Source organism: Tenrec ecaudatus, chromosome 1 (assembly GCF_050624435.1).
Source record: "Tenrec ecaudatus isolate mTenEca1 chromosome 1, mTenEca1.hap1, whole genome shotgun sequence".
In the NCBI taxonomy this organism is placed as follows: Eukaryota; Metazoa; Chordata; class Mammalia; order Afrosoricida; family Tenrecidae; genus Tenrec; species Tenrec ecaudatus.
The window spans coordinates 218,755,281-218,772,543 of NC_134530.1; the positions used below are offsets into that span (position 1 = coordinate 218,755,281).

A 17,263-nucleotide genomic window follows, 5' to 3' on the forward strand; every position below is an offset into this window, starting at 1 on the left:
CCTGCCCCTCTGTCCACTCCCTCCCCACAGGAAGTTACAGGAAGGACCGCTTTCCTGGCCCCCTGGGAGGCCAGCGCCTGTGTCTCCCCTGACCTCTGCCCTGCCCACCCTGCTTACCGCCCAGGGCCCCGCCGGCAGCCCCCGAGGAAAAGATGGACCCCAAGCAGGTGTGGCAGCTGCTGATGACCGCGAACCGGAAGGACTACGAGCAGATCTGCAGGAAGTACGGCATCGTGGACTTCCGGGGCATGCTGCGCAAGCTGCAGGCGATGCAGAAGGAGCGCGAGGACAGGATGGCGCAGGTACCACGCGCTGCGCCCTGGGAGAGGGGCCCTCCCGTGGCCCCACGTCTCAGCTTCACACTGTGGGTTCTGGCTCCGGCACGCTCTGGCCTGGATACCGGGCTCGACGCCCGGGCTTTGGAAAGGTTAGGCTAGGGCCTCTGTGCACTGGCCCTCCCTTGTAAAAGGGGGGTTATAGTTGTACCCACCCCACAGCGAAGATGAATTGCAAGCACTTGGGCTTGTAGGGCTCAGTACCAGCTGGCACCCTCCTTACGTGCCGGACATCACTGTCGGGGATGCTGTCACATCGGTTCTTTCTCATAGCGACCTCACGAGACGTGGCACTGCCCCATAGGGCTTCCGTGGGGTGCTCTTTGCCGAAGCAGATGCCAGGCCTCTCTCAGCGCTGCTTGTTGTTAGGTGACCTCCACTTGGTCCCGACGCATAGCGACCCCTATGGACAACAGAACAAAGTACCGCCTGGCCCTGGACCACCTCACAGTCCATGCAGCCACGGTGTCCTTCCTCTTTTCCCATGACCGACTACTTTACCAAGCACGACGCCCTTCTCCAGACTGGTCTCTCCTGACAACATGTCCAAAGTATGTGAGACGAAGTCTCCCCATCCTTGCCTCTAAGGGGCGCTCTGGCTGTCCTTCTTCCAAGACACGTGCAGCCCGAGGGACTTTCCATCTTCTTCACCAGCACCATCATTCAAAGGCACTGATTCTTCTGTCCAACTTTCACATGCGTGTGAGGCAACCAGCAATGCCGTGCCTTGGGTCAGGTGCACCTTCATCCTCAAAGTCACATCCTTGATTTTCAACACATTAAAGAGATCTCGTGCAGCAGGTTTACTCAGTGAAACATGTCATTTGACCTCTACTGCTGCTTCCAGGAACATTGACTGTGGAGCCAAGCAAGACAAAATCCGTGGCAACTTCCACCTTTTCTCTGTTTTTCGTGATGTTACCTGCTGGTTCAGTTGGGAGGGTTTTGGGTTTCTTTACATTGGTGTACTCCAGGGGTCCTCAAACTTTTTAAACAGGGGGTCAGTTCACTGTCCCTCAGACCCATCGGGGGGCCAGATGATAGTTTTAAAAAAACCACTATGAACAAATTCCTATGCACACTGCATATATCTTATTTTGAAGTGAACAGATCAATGTCCTCAGCAGACCGCATGTGGCCCGCGGGCTGTAGTTTGAGGACTCCTGGTGTAATCCATGCTGAAGGCTACAACCCTTGATTTTCATCAGCAAGTGCTTCAAGCCCTCCTCACTTTCAGCAAGCAAGCTTGTGGCCTCCGCATGTCGCAGGATGTTAATAAACCTTCCTCCAATCCTGATGCCACACTTTCTTCATATAAACCAGCTTCTCTGATTGTTTGCTCAGCATGCAGATTGAGTATGGTGTGCTGATGCAACCCTGACGCCCACCTGTCCTGATTTCAAACCACGCAGTCTTCCCTTGTTCTGTTCGCACAACCGCCTCTTGATCGTGTGCACATGCCTCGGGGGCACAATGCAAGTTCTGGGATTCCCCTTCTTCTCAAAGCTATCCACAGTTTCTGGATACAGCCAAATCGTTGGCACAGTAAGCAAAACACACGTAAACATCTTTCTGGTATTTCCTGCTTTTAGCCAAGACCCACCTCACAGCAGCAATGATATCCCTCTTCCTACGTTCTTTTCTGAGTCTGACCTGAGCCTCTGGCGGCTGTCTGTCAGTGTACTGCTGCAACCATTGTTGGATACTCTTCAGCAACATTTTACTTGCCGTGATACTGCAGCGATCAATGATCTGTTCTATCTGTGAGCGTTCTGCTGGGCCATCTTTCTTTGGAATGGGTACAAATACGGATCTCTTGCAGTCAGTTGGCCAGGTAGCCGCTTTCCAGATTTCGTGGCGTAGATGAGTGAGTGCTTCCAGTGCGTCCTCAGCTTGTTGAAACATTACACTCCATGCTGTCGATTCCCGGAGCCTTGTTTGGGTGCTTGGATGGGTCAAATCAACCTTTTGGTGAGCAGCCTGGTGCTTCACTGTTGTGTCCACAGGGCTGCTTCGAAAGGAGCCCCTGCCTTATTTCCAAAGCCTCCAGTGAAGGGCACGTCCATTTCTGTTACCTCATTCATCCCTCTGTCTTATAAACTACAGAGTTCTTTCCTCTGCGGACTCTAACTAGAAACACAAACCAAACCCGTTGCTGTCACGCTGGTTCCCTCTCATGGGCCCTCGGTCTGTCCGAGTAGAACTCTACACCATAAGCTTTTCAATAGCTGATTAAAAACAAAACGTCTTACGAGGCCTTCCTTCTGAGGTACCTCTGATGGACAGGAACTTCCAACCTTTCCATTCCAGTGCATTACCTGCTTGCCCAAGCCAGGGGCTCCAACAGGACCTAAATGAACAACGACAGCCATCAAGCCCTGCCACCTAAGTGCTCCCTTACTCTGAGACAGTGTTCTAGGACCTTGGAGGAGTGCCTTCAAGGACCAGTGTCCCAGCTGCCTCCAAGCTGTCTGGCTGCTTTAACACAGCTCCCAGCGCAGAGCGTTGCACGCGGTGGGTGCTGGACAAATGTCTACTGGATGAAGACCAGACGACTGGAAAAACCCTACCGTGTTCTCAGCACGTCTGCTCACAGGGGTTCTCCTAGTGCCTCTATGACCTGATGGCTGGCCTTAAAGAACTCCCTTTCTCCTTACAAAATGGGCATGGCTGGCATGCCATGGGCTGGGGTTGGCACCAGGGACTGAAGGGCCTTGAGTTCCCCACCGAGAGAGCCCTGGTGGGCTTGTCTTCTCTATAGTATGTCCACACCATCTCCAACTTGAGACACATCAGGGTTACCAAGGAGGGGGTCGCGGTGTTTGACCTGGAGCTGGAGCTCAAGGATCCGGGGAGCAGAGTTTACTTGTACAAGGTGAGTCCAAGGAAGGGCCGGGGAAGGGGTCCCGGGAGGCATTCGGCAGGACTGGGTGGGGGCGGTGACTCAGTGGGTCCCCTGTGGGAACAACCAGAGGACATGGTGAGGAGCTCTCGGTTGGCATCAGGTCAAACCTGGTACGACCATTCCAGATAGAGCCCAGACCTCTTTTGTGGGCACCCAGGTCTCCAGCCAGGCCTGCAGCTGTGGGAGCTGTCGAACCCAGACCCTGCTTGGGGGGTGGAGGGGAGGGAGGTGCTGAGTGATTTCACCCCTTAGACCAGTGCTTGTTCTCTAGAGCCTTGACACCTCCCTACATGGGCTACATGAAGTGAGGGGCAGGTGCAGGCGTGTGGGGAGGAGAGCGGCAGCTCTCCCCCCCCACCTTGTTCACACCGCCTCATTCCCTCAGCTCTCCTCACCCTTCCCTTTCCCTCTCAGTCCCCCCACCCCACCTGCTCGCCACCACCAGTTTGATCACTTGCTTACATACACTCTATTGTACATTTATTTATGGTATAGATTATGTGCTGATTTGAGCCCCTGAGAGCAGGAATCTTGCTTTCATTTTCTGACGTGCCCCACAGCGGGGCCCTGAGCATGTTAGCTAAGGGTATAGTTCTGCAAGTAGAAAATCTAGAGATGGCTCAGGTAAGACGGGCGTGTTCAAAGTGGTTTCGACCTCAACGTTGGCAGTTCAGAACCAGCAGCCTCTGAGGGAGGGAGGTGGGGCTGTCTGCTCCTGTCAGGACTTAACAGCCCTCAGAAACTCACAAGGGCAGTTCTACCCTGTCCTACGGGGTTGCTGTGAGTTTTGAGGTCTATCGATTCAGAGTCCTTGGGGCATGAGTGAGCTGAGTCTCTGTGCTGTGGCATTCCCTCCAGTCTGCTCTGCTGCCCCGGCAGGGGCAGCAGGTGTGGTGGCTGCACTTGCTGCCTGAGCTTCTGTCGCAGCAAGACTCCATGGATAGAGGGATGGACAGTCCTAGAGCATTTGTTCCCCTCCACCTCAGACTCCCTGCTCCCCTGTCCTTCAGGCCCTCTCCACCCCGCAACCCCCTGCCCCTCTCTGGTCCCAGGAATGTGTTGTCTAATGCCCAGGCCTATCAGGAGACACACACGCTGGTGGTGGGTGTCGTGGGATTGAGCCTCGGAGCCCCTTGCTTCCCTGGCCTCAGGACGGCGAGATGATCCCCTTCGGCTTCGACAACCAGGCCAAGCATTGCCTGCGGAGGCTGGGGAAGCGCCACCACTTCCAGATCCAGGACCTGCGGCCTGAGGATGCCGGCATGTACCAGGTCCGAGTGGAGGATGCTGAAGTCTTCTCCACTGAGCTGGAGGCCAGCGGTGAGTGGGGCTCATGCCACGGCCATGCTCTGGGGACACAGAGGTGATACGGCCCCCGTGTCAAGGCCAGCAGTCTAGATGGGAAGAGGATGTGAAAGTAGGGGAGCTTTGACCCCCAACAGCCTGGGTCCATGGTCTGCCTCCCAGGGTGCTGAGCTGGGCCCTGCTGAGTTTCAGCCACAGATGCGGTAACATAACTGCCATGCTCCCGGTCAGAGACCCTCTCAGACCCTCTGACTCACTGCCACGCATTTGACGCCAACTCAGAGTGGAAAGCCTCCTCTTTCTCTCTTGGAGCTGCTGGCGGTTTTGAACAGCTACCTTGTCGGTCAGCACTGCCCCGCATGTGGCCCCCTCGGCTACCTTAACTCCTCACAGGCCTTCTGGAGCCCCTGCATGTTTCCAGATCACAGCCACCCTCGTCTCATAGCTGAAAGCCCACACTCACACCTTCTGATGCATCATCTTCGTCTGCCGAGCCAGGGTCCACGCCTGTCCCCTCCCAGCCGCCCACAGCCCTGGCCCCACCTGGGAATGGCCCCTTCCTCCCTCACCCTGATTTTGAGTACCCCTGTGCATGAGTGTATGAGCGTCTGCGTGTACATGCCCCTCGAGCTGCCCCGCTGAGCAAAGGCCTCCTGGGCGGGAAGTGCCAGGCTCACGTGGGCTCCGAGGAGGTCGTGGACAAGTCCAGCATTTGTCAAGTCCAAGATCTTTTCCCACGAGCTTCTGAAGTGCCCTTGTCTGATAAAGGACATGGAGGAGTTGAGGATGAGGGAGACACCGGGGGCCTGGTGTGGGGCTCTGAAAGCCTGTGGTGACAAGAGGAACATGGGGGGCTTCGGAGTTAGTTCATCGGGCTGGAGTCTCAGCTGCGCAAGAAGGGGGCAAGTCATTTAGCCTTTCTGAGCCTCAGTATCCTCATTGGTAAGGAGGGGATGCTCGTGTCTAGCTCAAAGGTTTTGACTCACACAGTACCAGCATTTGACCTATCGTTTCTTTCTGTACCCACCTCACCCCCGGGGAGAACGACACAGTCCCAGAGCTGAAAATAGCCCACCCGTCAGAACCTTCCGGTCCCTCAGCTCGGCACACACAGAGCCCCGGTGTCGGGCAGGCTCAGCTGCCCAGGCCTAGTCCCTGGTGGGGACTCCCCAGCAGCCCACAGGAGAGAGGCCGGGGTGACACGCGTCGACACAGTGCAGCCCAGGAAGCCCGGCCTCGCAGGCAGCTCTCCCCTGTCTCTCTGCAGTGTCCAAGCGCCGAGACGGACTCGCTGGGACACCACCACAAGCGTTTGATCCTTTAGGACGTTAATCCCCTGAAATCCTGTCAGGCCTGGGGGACGCACAGCTGGCTGCGTGGGGCTGTCAGGTAGCCTGTGCAGCAGCTCGGCCGTGCTGATGGGACCCTGCCTCTCCCCAGCCGTCCCACCCAGGGTGGTGACCCCATTGGCCGGGGCTCACTGTAAGCAGCAGGCCGATGCCGTCTTCGAGTGCACCCTGTCCAGCCCCTGCCCCGGCGCCACCTGGCAGTTCCAGCATCGGCTGCTCCGGCCCAGTGACAGATACGAGGTGTCTGTGTCCCCCGACGGGCTGACCCACCGTCTGGTGGTGAAGGGGGCACAGTTCTCAGACATGGGCCTCTACTCACTGGGCACTGGGCTCCACGCCTCGAGCGCCTGGCTGCTGGTTGAAGGTGAGTGGTCCTTGCCTCCTCCCTCTCTGCCCTCCCCACCATCCCCCCACCAGCCAAGGAGGGTCTCAGGGTGGGGAGGGTAATGGGAAGGCCAAGGGCTGGTGGGGCTTTTGGGGATCTGGCTTTTTTCTTTGGCGGCGTGAATGTATTAATCTACTTGGTCAGTCTTGACTGAGCCCCTGCTGTGTGCCGGCCTCAGCTGTAGACACATGCCAGGACAGGCAGGAAAAGCTCCCTCCCCTCACGGAGCCTCTGTTTGGGTGGCCAGGAGAGAAATGACAAATGAGTAAATGACCTCGTAGTCTGTCGGAGTGGCTGTCAACCCCCACCGGCAGCCTACACGGAGGCAACTTCCCCCAGGGCACATTCATGACTGGTTTCACGGTCATGGTACTAATGCAGAGCCCTGGTGGGGTAGTGGTTCCACGCTGGACTGTGAACGGCAAGGTCGGCAAGGCCGTTCCAAACCACCAATCGCTCTGGGGGGCGGGGGGGGGGGGCGGGAGACGGGTCTTTCTATTCCACTAAAGAGTCACCGACTGGGAAACCCACAGGGCGATTCTACCTTGTCCTGTAGGGTCAACGTGAGTCAGCATCAACTTGAGGGCAGTGAGTGGCTTGTTTTTCTTGTATACACAGCACGAACCAGCCCCAGTGTCCACATGTAGGAATCAGCGGCGTGGCTTGTATGTGTCACCTGCCTCACCCTCCTTCTGTGAATTGTTCGTCATGGTCACCTGCTTGTTATGGTTCCCTCGAGGGTGGAGAGGAGCAGAGTTCGTAGATCGCAGACCTCTCCGGCCAACCCAGTCCTCCTCAGCTGCATCCCCTTGGAGTAGCTCTGGGGACTTGGGTCCCAGAGGGCCCTCCGGTCCTGGGAGACTTTGGCGCAATGGCCCGGCATCTGTGTGGACGAGCAGTGTCTAGTCCATAAAACGCCCTTAGTGGCGCCCCTTGCCCCTTCCTGGGTACTGGGATTCAGGGCTGGGGTCCCAGGAAGCTGTAAGGTGAGTGAGCGAAGCTGTTAGAGTGAGCGAAGCTTTGGAAAACCAGGCAGCTTCCCGTGGCAGTTGGAGAAGCAGTTGACTTGCGGCTTCTGGTTCTCTCCCAGTCCACCAGGGGGCAGCTGTGCGCAGTGGGCTGTGGCACAGGGTTGGGTGGGGGTATGGCCTGTCCATGCCTCAGTGGGCACAGCCTGGCTTGCGTCTCATGGAGTTTCTCTGCTGGGGAGACTGAGGGTTGGGGCCCAGACAGGCGGTTGGGTTGGATGTCATGAGTGTTCAAGTTCTCTTCTCTCTCTCTCTCTCTCTCTCCTCCCCCCTCCCCCCGCCCCGCTGTGGGGACCTCGCTGTCCCATGAAAACACCGCCTGATCCAAGCTGGGAAGGAGCAGAGCCATCTGACTGCCAGTGCTGACCGCAAGCTGCAGGTGCCAGGAGCTCAGGACCCAGAAGCAGGAGACTTGGGCGGGGTCAGCAGGGAAGGAGGGCGACCCGGCGAGCAGGGACCCATGGGGGTCTCCCCAAAGGGAGCTGGGCTCCATCTCACAGGGCTCCAAGAGAGAGGGGGTCTCGGTGGGCCTGGCCACTCCATGGTGGAGTGTGAGGGGACCAGTGTCTCTGTGTGGGGCCCCGGGCAGGTGAGAGAGGGCTTCGCTGAAGCAAAGGGTGGCAGAGCCATTCTTTCCGGGGAGCACCAGCTCTACAGACAGGGAGACTGGGGTGGATGCTTTCCAGGGGCGCTCCCACCAGACGAAGATGGCCCAAAGGCAGGGGTGGGGCTCCAGAAGGGACAGCAGGCAGGTCACAGCAGAGGCTGGGGGCCTGGGGACCTGGGGGGCAGCTGGGAAAGAGGGGGACACAGAGAGGACAGGCAGGGACAGGAGCATTGCTGGGACCCTCAGAGGGGGGCTGGGGCACACAGGAGGGCCCTCTTAGGACGAGGGGAGGGGATGGAGGTGTCTCAGGAGGGTGGCTTGGATGAACTGGCAGGAAAAGGGAGGGAGAGAGGAGAGGCAGGGGCCCTTTGGGGTCTCAGGACTGGAGACAACAGTGGGACACGAGGTGCTGGGTCCCAGGGGCCTCCTGGAGAAGGAGGCTCTGGCCCCAGGGGAGGCATGGGCCCTAAGTCCTGGGGCTCTCAGGGAGGCAGGGTCTCTGTCCAGGGGAGAGCAGGGTGGCCAGGGCCGTCTCTGGGACAGATATGTGGAGACCAGGGCATCCAGGAGCAATCAAGACCAGATGGCAGAGAATTCCCAGGGTGCAGAAGTCCTGAGGCCAAAGTTCAGGGGTCACTGAACCCTGAAGTCCAAGTACAAGAGTCACCACACAAAGCAGATGATAGAGACCCAATGGCTGAGGGAAGAGGGCATGAAACTGGATCTGGAGGCCTCAGGGACTGGGAAGGGGGCTCTCAGGAGCTCAGGGGACAGGGCTTGGGTGGCCAGGATGTCCAGGAGACAGCTGGGGCCTTGCCTGGGACAGGAGAAGACTCTGGAATCTTCCAGGCTTCCCATGGCTTGGCAGCAGGTCAGAGGGTGGCAGGGGGCACTATCAGCATGGAGTCTGAGACCACAGGCCCGTGGAGTGACAAGTGGCCCGGCCGCAGACAACCCAGGGTTCCCCCTAGACCTGCAGTGCCAGGGATCCATGGAGGGAAAGTGGCTGATGCCTGGGCGTCCGAGTCCTTGGGGTCAGGTCAAGGAGTGGATGGCGGAGGCCACAGACACCCTGAATGTCCAGGCCTGGGTGCTCAGGGGTCTGGGGGGATGCTAGGAGACACTGATGGGGTCAGAGATCTGGGAGCAATGTGGTCTGAGTCAGACTATTGGAAGGGGTCACATGACTCCAGAGGACAAGGACCCAGAGGTGGCATGGGATACCAGGATGGCCTAGCAGGTGCGGGGGGCACAGAATCTAGTTATGGGGGCAGCTGCGTACAGTCTGAAGGAATCCATCCTGAAAATGGGGCTGACTGCAGCGATAGCACAGGGGTGCCAGGAGAGCTGGAGTCTGACCAAGGAGCTCGTGGTAGAGTCACCTGCACACCTGGGGCACCTGGGGGAATCCAGCCAGAGGAAGCGGGTGGTGCCAGGCACAGCCCGAGGGGGACTGGGAGAGTGTGGTCTGGAGGGCACGAGCGCTGGGATCTGGGCAGAGGAGGGTCTGGGAGTGTGGGCAGGTCCCAGGGTGGCCGAGGTGGCTCAGGTCGAGGCTCCAGGGGTGGAGTGGGACATTGGGGTGCTTCTCCAGGCCAGGGACAAAGGTGTCCTGGCACAGTGATCTCTGTGGCTGGTGGTGATGGGGGATCCTGTGAGACAGTTGGGACGAGACATTTGGGGACAGACCCAGGTGGCTCGGGAAGAGCAGGCCACTGGGGTCAGAGAGGAGATGGTGAGGTCTTTAGGAATGCAGGGGCGGTGGGGCCTTTTGGAGAAAGGGGCTATGAAGATGGCACTGGGGAACCAGGGTCTCAGAAGGTAGGGGGCCAGGAGGGTGATGCGGGTGGGACCAGGGGCCCTGGTGCCAGAGTATCTGACCTGGGGGCTCGTGGGGACAACATCAGGCATCCTGAGGCATTCACTGCTCACGATGGGGTTGGTTCTGAGAGCCAGTGGGCACATGGGCCTGGCTGTGGGCCGGCCTATGGAGCTGGCACAGGGGTTCCGGGGCCCCTGGGAACTGGAGGCAGGCCAGCTGATGGAAGAGGGCCCAGCAGTCCTGGGCTGAGGGGACCAGCACCGGGGAATAAGGCAGCCTTCAGAGGGGGTCTCAGGGGAATGGGGTCAGGGGGTGAGGGAGACTTCAGAGATGGCTCAGGGGGTCCCAGGAGAGTAGAGTCGGGGGGTGAGGGAGACTTCAGAGGTGGCTCAGGGGGTCTCAGGGGAATGGGGTCAGGGGGTGAGGGAGACTTCAGAGGTGGCTCAGGGGGCCTCAGGGGAATGGGCTCAGGGGGTGAGGGAGACTTCAGAGGTGGTTCAGGGGGTCCCAGGAGAGTAGAGTTGGGGGGTGAGGGAGACTTCAGAGGTGGCTCAGGGGGTTCCAGGAGAGTAGAGTCGGGGGGTGAGGAAGACTTCAGAGGTGGCTCAGGGGGTCCCAGGAGAGTAGAGTCAGGGGGTGAGGGAGATTTCAGAGGTGGCTCAGGGGGTCTCAGGGGAATGGGGTCAGGGGGTGAGGGAGACTTCAGAGGTGGCTCAGGGGGCCTCAGGGGAATGGGCTCAGGGGGTGAGGGAGACTTCAGAGGTGGTTCAGGGGGTCCCAGGAGAGTAGAGTTGGGGGGTGAGGGAGACTTCAGAGGTGGCTCAGGGGGTCCCAGGAGAGTAGAGTCGGGGGGTGAGGGAGACTTCAGAGGTGGCTTTGTGGGTCTCAGGGGTATGGGACTAGGGGGTAAGGCAGGTTTCAGAGATGGTGTTAGGGGTTCAGGGAAAATGGGGTCAGGGGGTGAGCTAGGTTATAGGACGAATTCAGGGATTCCTAATGGAATGGGTTCAGGGGGAAAGGAAGACCACAGGGCTGTTTTGAGGGATTCAGGGAAAATGCGGTCAGGGGGTGAGACCAGCTATAAGAGAATGTCAGGGGGCCCTGGGGAGATCCCACTGGGAGGTGAACCAGATGGTAGCGGTGGTCTTGGGGATGCTGGGGTCATTTTGTCACAGGGTGAGGCAGGCCATTGTGGGGGCTTTCAGGGCACTCAGGGGCCAGGGCTGGGGGGTGAGGGAGGTCATGGGGTGATGGGACCAGGTGGCGAGAAGGGTTGTGGTGACAGAGTCATGGGTCCCCTGGCTGGACTGGGGTGGGAGGGAGGACACAGAGGCCCAGCTACCATGGGGTCCAGGTCAGGCAGGGGGGTGCTGTCAGATGCATCTCCTGGAAGTTTGAGTTCCAAGGTGGGTCTGCAGAGGGGCAGAGGAGTGGGGCTTGTGAATAGGACTGGGCTGGGGGTGGCCTTGGGGGTGGTGGGACTGTTGGGGACTGCAGATGGGATGGCATTCAGGGACAGGCCCAGGGGCCCAGGGCAGCTGAGCACCCCACGAGGGCCAGAGATGCCCTCAGATGGGCCGGGCTCCGGGCATGGTCTTGTGGGCCATGGAAATACCCCCGCAGCCTGGGGGATCGATGACTCCAAAGAGAAATCGGGAGTCTGTGGGTGGCAAGATGGTTCTGGGGTCCCGGGGCCTTCTAGGACCCAAGAGGCTCCCGGAGGGGAGGGCAGGTCTGCAGGCCGAGCAGGGGCAGTAGGGCCTTCTGGTCAGGAGCCAGGGTGGGATGAGGACCAGGCAGCAGCAGCTGCAGTGGACGTGGATCATGGACTAGACTTTGGGAGAGCAGGCCCAAGGGTAGCAGACAGGGCTGGAGCTGCCGACCAGAGAGGGTGGGCACTTCAGGGGGCTGAGGACTGGGTGCTGGGAGACAGCAGGAGGGGAGCAGGCTGGGGAAGCTCAGCAGAACCTGATCAAGCTAGGGACTGCATCTCTGTGCTGGGGGGCAGGGCTAACGCCATCTTGGGGGACATTAGTGGGCGAGGGGTGAGCAGTGCTTGCTCCCCAGGCTGGGAAGACCAGGATCTTGGTCAAGACAACACAGATGCTGGGAACCGACCCCCAGACTCCGGGAATTCTAGTTCTCTGCATGAGAGGCACGCCATGCCCAGGGGCACCCCTGGGGGGCCAGGGGGCTCCAAGGGAAGGGAGGGTGCCCCTGGCCAAGAAGAGCCAGCTGAGGGTCAGGGTCCATGGGCCCCAGACAGCAAAAGGGACACCTGTAGTGGCCTGGAGGGCTCAGATGTCCTGAGCAAGGGCTGCTCCCCTGAGTGGGGGGATGGCCTCACTCCAGAATCTAGGCAGTCACGATCGTGGGGCTCCCAGAGTGGTACCGAAGGGCCCTGTGACAGAACAGGCTGGGCAGACAGACCAGGGACTGTCCAGGGCCGGGACTTCCAGCTGAACCAGAGTCAGAGAGGCAGGAGTGGGGTCTTCAGGGAGCAGGGGGCCCTGGAGGGGGAGAGCAACAAGGATATAGGTCCCAGAACCCCAATAAAGTATGGGGACACCAGAGCAGAGTCACACGAGAGATCCAGCTCACTGGGGGGTAGGTCTCACACCCAGCCAGGGGTCAGGAGTGGCGTGCCTAAGAACAAGGGAACAGAGGAGGCCCAGGTCCCAGGTCAGCCTCGTGGAGGTAAGAACCGAGGGCACCCTGGGAAGACCCCCAGTGAAGACTGGAGCCAGGAGCCTGCAGGTCAGCTTGGCAGCAAGCCAGGTGGCACAGTGGGAAGCGCTGACGTCCACGGCTGGGAGAACGATGCCACCCAGAGGTGCAGAAGTGGACAGGAGCAGCTGGGCACTGGCAGCTTCTCTGAGAGGACCCGAGGTGGGTATCTCCAGCCGGGTAGAGCCTAGTGGGGGGTGTCCTGAGCACTCAGCAGGGGGTGGGGGTGGGCGTCTGGATTGAACCCAGTTCTGTCTCTGACCCCAGGCATTTGGTCAGCCCAGTGACCCTCCTCCTCCTTGTGCAGATGGTATCCCTTCTGGCGCCCTCTGGCTCAGAGGGTCCCGGGCACCACAGTGGCTCCGCCTCTGGCCTACCTTTCTGTGTCTGTGCCTCCCCTGCCCCCGCCCCCCGTCCTGTCTGACCTGTGTAGGCCAAGCTCCGTGGAGCACAAGGAGAGGTTTAGCCCATGGGCTGGCCTAGCCCAGCCAATGTGATGGAGGTGGTCTCCCGATCTATGGCCCAGGAGGCTGAGTCTGGGGCAATTCCTGTATGACCAGTCCAGGCCTCACTTGTGTCTCTCCAGGCCCCACGAGCCACTTCTCCCAGGGCTTGACTAACACCACAGTCCAGCAAGGGGAGGCCACCATGCTGTCCTGCACCCTCACCAGCGACCTGGGCCCTGGTGCCTGGTTTAAGGATGATGTCAAGGTACTGCCCCCCACCTTCTCGGGACCCACCATCAAGGGTGGGCGAGGGGCAGGTAGGGAAGCAGGATCTGCTTTGCCAGAAGGAATTTTCATCCCTCATCTCATTGATGCCACCCGCCCCACCACCACCACGTTTCAGCAGTCGGGCCAACAAAGCTGGGGAGAGAGGGAAGCCGCTTTTCAAATAGACTCTCCCTCCCTCTGCACACGCCTTCCTCCCCTTCCACCCCCCAAAGGGCCTTTCCAGGACTTCCACTCGGAGCCTGGTGGCGAAGTGGTGAAGTATCCGGCTGGCCTTTGAGCCCACCAGCTGCTCCGAGGGAGAAAGATGTAGCAGTCAGGTTCCACAGACTCGAGGCTGGGAAAACCTGGGGCCAGTGCTGCCCTCTTCTGCAGGGTCGCTGTGGGACAGCAGTGGGCCGGGTTCAGTCTCGTCACTGCACCTGCTGAATCCCACCCCTCCTGGAAGGCCACCTTCTCCTCCTCACCAGATGGGGCTCCTCCTCTCTGGGTGCCCGGCCCCTGCCCTCCATGATAGCTGCCACCTCAGGGGTCCAGGGCAAAGGCCTTGGTCCCAGCGAGGCCTGGCGCCAGAGCCCTGCATGGCAGCCACTTCCCAATTCTAGGATTGGGGTCAATTGCTGCACATCTCAGCTTCCTTGCCCCTAACGCGGGACTAGTCACCGAACCTACGTCATAGAGGGACCGTAGGTACCGCACCGAGGGGGTGGCTCCACAGGGAGCAAGGTCCCCAAGGGGCACTGACAGCCCTCTGCAACCGGTCCTCCCCCAGTCAGTTGCGCTGCAGGAGAAAAGGCCCGGGACTTGCTTCTGTGAGATCGCAGCCATCGAGCACCCAAGGGAGCAGGTCCCCGCTGGACACGGGGCTGTCCGAGTCTGGAATCAGCTTGGTGACTGCAGGGTTTTGGTTTTTAAATGCACCTGAGGAGGAGTGCGCGTGCGAGTCATGATAGGTGCCCAGCCCAAGCAGTTGTTAGGACTCCAGCCGTCGGGAGGGGAACAGGGAGGGCATGGGGGTGACCCTCTCCTGCGGTGACCCCTGTCTCTAGCTCACTGGCCAGGATGGAGGAATCTTTCAGCAGGAAGGTCTCGTGCACGGACTCCTCCCAAGGATGCAGGTGGCCCAGGCGGGGAGACACTCCTTTGTCGCCGGCAACCAGCGGAGCGAGGGCGCCTTCAGCACCCAGGGTGAGGCCCGTCCCTCCCCTCCCCCTCCACCCCCCGTGGGAGCCACAGCAGGGGCCTGTGCTGCTGCTCCCCCTCCAGATGTTGTTGTGGTCTGCAGCCAAGGTCGACTCCCGCCCAGCCTGGGGAAGAACCTCTGAATTTAGAAATCAACTCATACCCTCCCTACACCTGAGCCTTCCTCCTCAGGAAGTCCTTGGGGCAGTCTAACCCTGGGCCCTGTTGCTGCAGAGGAAGCCCATTCCCACTGGCTTATCCTCGAGAGGTGGGGCCAGGGGTTCCCTCCCTTCTCCGGGTCCTTCTTCCCCCAGAACCCTGCTCTCCTTTTCTCCCCTGCCTCTTGCTCTCTTTAGACGGCCCCACCATAGCCCCGAATGTGGCGGAGCAGCTGAGGGAGCCACTGGAGGTCAAGGCCGGGAGGCCGGTGACAGTGAAGGTTCCCTTCGAGAACCGCCTCCCCGTCCAAGTGTCCTGGAGGAAGGACGGGGTTGAGGTGCCAGATGGGGGTGGCGGCGGCCCGGGGGCCCAGGTGGCCCTGGGGGGTGGCTGCACCCGGCTGTGCCTCCCCAGTGCCAGCAGGGTGGACCGTGACCAGTACAGCATGACACCGAGGAGCGCCAGAGGCTCCGTGGAGGCCCAGCTCACCCTGCAAGTCCTAGGTGCCAGCCCTTGGGTACTCGGGTCCTGGGCCCTCCCCCACATTGGGAGGTTCTCCCCCTCCTCAGTCTGGTTAGGTGGGGCCCCTCCTCAGCACCAGCACCCGATGCCTAGGGAAGCAGTGGGTGGCATGGTGGTCCTCAGTGGCGCTGCAAGGTGCAGGGTAGGACTGTGGCTCAGAGGGCTGGGCAAGTGCCATGTCAGCTACCAGATGGCAGAGCCCCCTACAGCTCATTCCTCATGGTGGGGTGCCCCCTTTCCCTTTTCAGCTCATCTGATGCCCCTTCTCTTCCTGTTCATCCCCTGGGTCCCCAGACAAGCCCCAGCCTCCACAGAGACTCCTGAAGGAACAGCATGGCCGCAGGGCCCGGGTGCACCTCCGCTGGCGGGCGCCCCGGGATGATGGAGGCCAGGCCGTGCAGCACTACGTGGTGGAGAGGCGGCAGGCTGGCAGGCACACATGGCTGAAGGTGGGCGAGGCCCCTGCAGAAAGCCCGACCTTCACCGATGCCCAGGTGGAGCAGGGCCAGAAGTATGCCTTCCGGGTGCGAGCTGTGACCTCCGAGGGCCCTGGGCAGGCCCTGCAGTCCGAGGAGGTGCTGGTGGCTCCTGAGGGTGAGAGGACACGGCTAGAGGGGGCGGGCAGCACTGGTGGGCCAAAGGCTGGCCATCCCAAGGCCCCTTAGAGCACTGGGAAAGCCTTCTCCACAGCCTCCTTCGGGGTCTGGAAGCAGGACTGAGGGGGCCCTCTCCCACTTGTGAGAGGTCTGCATCCAAGGGTGGTGGTCTGAATTTGCTCCGAGGCTCCTAGTGATGTCCCCCCCAAAGCCTGTTGCAGGACAGCTCCTCTGGGGTTGGGGTGTATAGGCCGGGTAACCTGTACTGTCTCAGAACCCTGTGTTGGGAGGAGCTTCCTCTTCCCTCGGACACCCACAGCCTGGAACATTCTACCAGGGGACTCCGGGTGGTGCTGGTGGCGGTGGCTGTAGACTCAGGTCCTGATGCCTTCTCCATGCCAGTTACCCCTGCCTTTCAACTGCCAGTGCAGGACCCAGAGCAGGCCGGCAGCACCCTCAGAGCCCATCCTCTCTTACCCCCAGCTCTCCCCAGGTTCTCTGCCGCCCCTGCCCTCCTGTCAGCCTCCAGTCAGGGCATCCCACTGACATGGGCAGCACCTCGGGGCCCCGGCAGTGCCCACGTCCTGGGCTACCTGATTGAGAAGCGCAAGAAGGGGAGCAGCAGCTGGGCAGCGGCTAATGCCCAGTCCATGCCTGGTGAGTGAGCTGGCTCTTGGCCCATTCTTTGCTCAGGGTCCTAGGGCTTATCAGGCCAGGCAGGCTGAATGCTGGGGTGGGGTGCCCCCAGGGGACACGTGGCAGAGTGTGGGGATATGCTGGCTGCATCCAGTGTGACAAGGCCAGAGTGCTACTGAACTTCTCTACTACACGGACTGTCCCCCCAGCCCCCAATAAGAATGACAAGACCCACGGCTGGGGGAGCTGGGTCCCACAGGAAAGCCCCAGCTGGAGGCCAGAGGGGAGCTCTTTCTGAGCCTGGTCTTGATCTTGGGCAGCTCAAACCCCTCCCTGGTCCTCAATTTCCTCCTCTGTGACACGGAGAGAAGCTCCCCAACTCCATCCAGCAATTAAAGTCCTTTCTGGTAGCGGGGAGAGCTGTGGGCATGGCTGTGGCTGAATCTGGAGGGAAAGAAGGCAGAGCATCATGCCCCCGCTCAGGCTTTGGCTTCAGGGCTCTGCTTTACTCAACACAGACAGCAACTTGGTGGGGCAGAATCAGGGAGGTTCATGATGCCCGCTCCTGGTCACCCAGCAAGATCATGGCAGAACGGGACAGGAACTCACCTGGCCTTGAGCTGAGCTCTGTTCCACTCAGAGGGCACGGGCCACCCCTGGCGGTGGTGGGGATTGGGGCCCACTCTGGGTCTTCTCTGTCCCCACAAGGGGGGAGGGCTCATGCATGGGGTGCTGTTCACAGAGAGGAGATGGACGGTGGCGGACCTGCAGCAGGGCTGTCAGTACGAGTTCCGGGTCACAGCCATGGCTCCCTCGGGCTCTGGGGAGCCTGGGCCTCCGTTGGATGCTGTCTTTGCTCGGGACCCCAGGAGTAAGTAGCACACCACCCCAGGCTGCAGCGCTGAGCAAGGGATGGCACTGGAGCCAGGCAGGCATGGGTTGGTGCAGTCCCCTAGGAAGGTCAGGAGTGCTGG

The 17,263-nt window shown here is 60.3% G+C and overlaps 1 protein-coding gene across 1 annotated transcript in view; it reads left to right on the plus strand.

The window, feature by feature from the left end:
• The window catches only part of IGFN1 (immunoglobulin like and fibronectin type III domain containing 1), a 34,747-nt gene that overhangs the window by 7,131 nt on the left and 10,353 nt on the right, over positions 1-17,263 (plus strand). Inside the window, exons 7-19 of the mRNA XM_075542003.1 lie at positions 125-302; positions 3,097-3,210; positions 4,392-4,560; positions 5,986-6,258; positions 7,637-7,686; positions 11,157-11,166; positions 12,515-12,625; positions 13,050-13,174; positions 14,244-14,382; positions 14,733-15,038; positions 15,352-15,651; positions 16,137-16,310; positions 17,032-17,160. Coding sequence (XP_075398118.1) covers positions 125-302; positions 3,097-3,210; positions 4,392-4,560; positions 5,986-6,258; positions 7,637-7,686; positions 11,157-11,166; positions 12,515-12,625; positions 13,050-13,174; positions 14,244-14,382; positions 14,733-15,038; positions 15,352-15,651; positions 16,137-16,310; positions 17,032-17,160 — 2,078 coding nt within the window. The remainder of the gene's footprint in view (positions 1-124; positions 303-3,096; positions 3,211-4,391; positions 4,561-5,985; positions 6,259-7,636; positions 7,687-11,156; positions 11,167-12,514; positions 12,626-13,049; positions 13,175-14,243; positions 14,383-14,732; positions 15,039-15,351; positions 15,652-16,136; positions 16,311-17,031; positions 17,161-17,263) is intronic.